General features: G+C 38.6%; 1 protein-coding gene across 1 annotated transcript; it reads left to right on the forward strand.

Moving 5' to 3' along the window:
- The first annotated feature begins 3041 nt into the window (after nt 1-3041).
- Nucleotides 3042-3998, forward strand: LOC135545034 (olfactory receptor 11A1-like). The gene has a single exon (XM_064972692.1). It carries the CDS (start codon nt 3048-3050, stop codon nt 3996-3998), a length of 951 nt encoding a protein of 316 aa, XP_064828764.1. The 5' UTR covers nt 3042-3047.
- The last annotated feature ends 202 nt before the right edge of the window (nt 3999-4200 follow it).

Genomic DNA, 4200 nt, shown 5'->3' on the forward strand with positions numbered 1-4200 from the left:
ACAATGACAGGTGCAAACAGTAATAGCAACAATTCAACTCGTCAAAATATGTGGGCAAACTGGTCCCACTTCACAAGTGGTGCTAAAACCACTGTATAATAACAGTGTAGGTATACATTGTTACTTAGTTATTGCGGTTAGTGAAATTACAAGTCAATACGATGATGATGATTTGTTTACGCTATAGGACTATACTCACTGCTAGATGAGGATTTTATTGTTTTATATTGCTTTTCGAGTAACTCAAATGATTGTGTTTGTCAAGCATAGGTGTATAGGTGGCAGGGAAGTCAGGCGCAGGAGTGTCAAAAGGAGTGTAAAATGGAGTATTTTAATAAAGTCCACGTAGTATGCTCCATCACACTAAAATGTACACAAACAAACAAACATGGGTACGAGGACCCGACGCACACCTATACAACAATCAAACTACACTGACAATAAAACAATCTCTGACAAAGACATGAGGGGAAACAGAGGGTTAAATACACAACAGGTAATGAATGGGATTGAAAACAGGTGTGTGGTAAGACAAGACAAAACCAATGGAAAATGAAAAATGGATCAATGATGGCTAGAAGACCGGTGACGTCGAACGCCGAGCACCGCCCGAACAAGGAGAGGCAATGACTTCTGCAGAAGTTGTCACAGTGTTTCTGAAACTGTGAGACAGGTACCCCCAAGGATTTATAAGCTTGAACCTCGTGACACTTCCTATGAAGAATTCTACCTTAACCTCTAAGAGGCGGTGGGGGGTACTAAGCTAACATATGGAAATGTTTTATGATAGTCATACCATGGATCATTTAGCTATTTGATAAAAAAGTGTACCCCATTTAGGTATAAAATATAAATATATAATAATTTGATAAAATATAGAATTTTGCCTTTACTACTAGGCTATAGCCATAGAAACATATTGAATAACACATGCATGAATGGCAAAAAAATGAATCACAAGGAATAAGGTTTTGAAGTATCTGTCCTATATCTGGGAGATATAAGAAAGCTCAGGAAATATTTGTGTTTTTTTGGACATATATTTAACCGCTTATTTTTGTTGGCAAAAAACTACCTCAATACTTCCATTAGTTTGTATGGGTTACCTTCAGACGAGTTCTGTGATACTTGTGTCATAATGCAACACAAAGACCACCATTGTGTTCGCGATAATCTCCCCTTTCCATACTGGGGTCACATTAGTCTATAGCTCAAACGGTTCGAACACCACAGACGTTGGTACATCAGCGTTACCGAGTTCAGACAAGTTCCATGACACTTGTTGGTGTTGTAGAGCAAAATAAAGAGCACCATCGTGAGAGTCTTTCCATAGAGTGGTCAAAATAGTTTGCATTATATTCGTGAGAAGATTGAGACGCAACCCATGCAAAAAAACTAATATCTTTAGCTTAAGCTGACAGATTTTAAGAATTTTAAAGTCGCTGGGGTTGAGAACAGAGGACACTGGCTGCTGCTGTGATAACTGGGTTGATGATGGTGCTGCAGGGAAAATACAGCATGTTACAAGTCCTTACAAACGCTTATCAAATCGAAGAGAAGTTTGGGACTGTGAAAGACGTTTTCTGAAATTGTATCAGTTTCACTCACTCATCTGGGCAGGCTGCCCGGGAGCAAATTTGTCATAAAGTCCAGGATCTCTCTCCTGAACTCTGGCAATCATCTTCTCACTGGCTTTGCTCCCTTTCTTCCGTACCATATCGATAAGGCATCGTGCCTTCTCTGCCCTAGTGCTGTTCTCCTCCGTCACCGATTCTGTCTCTTCATCGTTCAGCACCTTGTCCTCCAAAAGGTAATCCAGGAGCTGCTTGATCACTGGCTTTGTCACACTGTCTATGAATGTCTTCCTAGCCTTGGAGAGCACCTTGTCAGGTGAAAGTAAATGAAGACATTGTTGGAGCGATATCTACGTCTTATGCATCTGCTTTGTAATTGTGCATGTGCAGTTTATTCTAGATATCAATTAATTGTTTAATGATGCAAGAAGCCATGATATATTTGATTAATCATATTTTTGTTCGTGGCCTACATGGTTCATGTGTTCACACAAACACAGAGAGAGAGATAGAGAGATTGAGACTGTAGAACAATCTGTGCTCAGGAAAGTACTAATTGCAGAAAGGCAGACCTGGGTTCCTCCAACTCCTTCACACACACAACACACACACAAATACACACACACACACACACAGAAACTAAGTGACGGCTTATGCCGTTTATTGGCCAAGCCGACACTACACTAGCCTAACCACCCACTGGAGGCTGGGACACGCCATGACAATTGAATTATTGGTGTCATTGGAGTTCAAGTAAACACACTGCTGTATATAGTTTTTTTCTTCCTTTAAAGGGTATAAAAGGTCGGTGATATGACAGTAGTTTAGTGTGGAATAGTCCACTGACACAGAATATACAGAAGGTCTGTCTACACCAATGCAATCGGGAAAAAGATACCAGGTGATCTAGACTTACATCCTGTTATTAATATATATATATATATATACATATATATGTGTGTGTGTATGTGTATATGTACATATTTTTATTGGTGTTTATTTATACAGTAATACAATCAGAGGGGGAGACAGTCAAGTGGAAGAAGCAGTGAGAAAGTTGGACACAGGGATTGAACCCTGGTCTCTGGTGGGGAGATGTGACTTATGATGAGGAGTGTTACCACACCACAGCTCTGCACGACTAGCATCCTGTTTGATTTACACACTATGACAGTAGAGCAAAGATTGGTAAGCTAAGACAGTTTGTCAATTGTATTTGTATAATATATAATATTAGTGAACTACACTCGGGATGAATTAAGTTTGCTGTATGTTCTACTCAATGTCCATGACAGCCACGTAACAGGTTACTGTGGCAATAATGCAGAATCTTAGCAAATCTTTAGCAATTCTAAGAATGTGGCAGTTATGAGATGTCAATAAGAGCTTGATAGTTTCACGTGATAGACACTGTTATCCTTGTCTTGTGAACCAAATATATCTACAAATATTTCTATAAGTACTATTAGGAAAATGGAAAACTCAACACAATTCACGTCATTTATGCTTGCTGGATATAGTGACAGTGGACACTTAAAGTACATCTATTTGATTATATTAACTGTGTTATACATCTCCATAGTCTTTGCGAACATTGTACTAATCATGGTTATATGCATGGAGAGAAGCCTTCATGAACCCATGTATCTGTTTCTGTGCAGTTTGTTTGTGAATGAGTTGTATGGTAGCACTGCTTTGTTTCCTGCTCTTATGATTCATTTGGTTTCAGATGCCCATTCAGTTTCCACTGTGTACTGTTACCTACAGATCTTTTGCATATACACATATGGATCTATGGAATTCTGCAATTTATCAGTCATGTCCTATGACAGGTACCTTGCTATATGTTATCCACTACAGTATAATGTCATCATGACACCCAACAGGGTGTGTTTTTTAATTTGTGTAATATGGTTGTACCCTATTGCAAAAAGCATCTTAACACTGTCTTTAACTATTCGTTTGAAATTGTGTGGGAACGTTATAGACAAAGTGTACTGTGACAACTACCTGGTAGTGAAACTTGCTTGTTCAACTTCAGACACAACAGTTAATAACATCTATGGACTCTCCAGTCTTGTTTTGTCTGTTGTTGTCCCTTTAATTACTATTTTGTTTTCTTATATTAAGATTCTGACAATTTGTTTGAAATCTTCCATTGAGACCAGACAGAAAGCTTTCAGCACCTGTACTCCTCATCTGGCCTCGCTGCTCAACTTCTCTTTCGGCTGTTTCTTAAATCTGCTCCAGAGTAGATTTGATAGCCCTATGAGAAATATTCCAACTGTACTTCGCACTATTTTATCAGTGTACTTTCTGATGTGCCAGCCACTTTTGAACCCTATTATGTATGGCGTTAGGATGACTAAAATCAGACAGGCTTGTAAATACATACTACCTGTAGGTCTGTACCCTAAAACATAAGCTAAACATTAGTGTGACCTTTTCTGTCCTGATTGTTAGATTTTTGTGATGTCACTTGTGTGTTTTTGTTATTTATAGGCTAGTTGCAATAAAGAATGGGGTGAGGATGGTGAAAATCAGACATGTAAAACATTTTCTGATTTGTGAAATATTGCCATTTACTTGGTGTAATTCACTTGCTGGTCTCCATTAGATACCTATC

The sequence above is a fragment of the Oncorhynchus masou genome, chromosome 9 (assembly GCF_036934945.1).
Source record: "Oncorhynchus masou masou isolate Uvic2021 chromosome 9, UVic_Omas_1.1, whole genome shotgun sequence".
Lineage (NCBI taxonomy): Eukaryota > Metazoa > Chordata > Actinopteri > Salmoniformes > Salmonidae > Oncorhynchus > Oncorhynchus masou.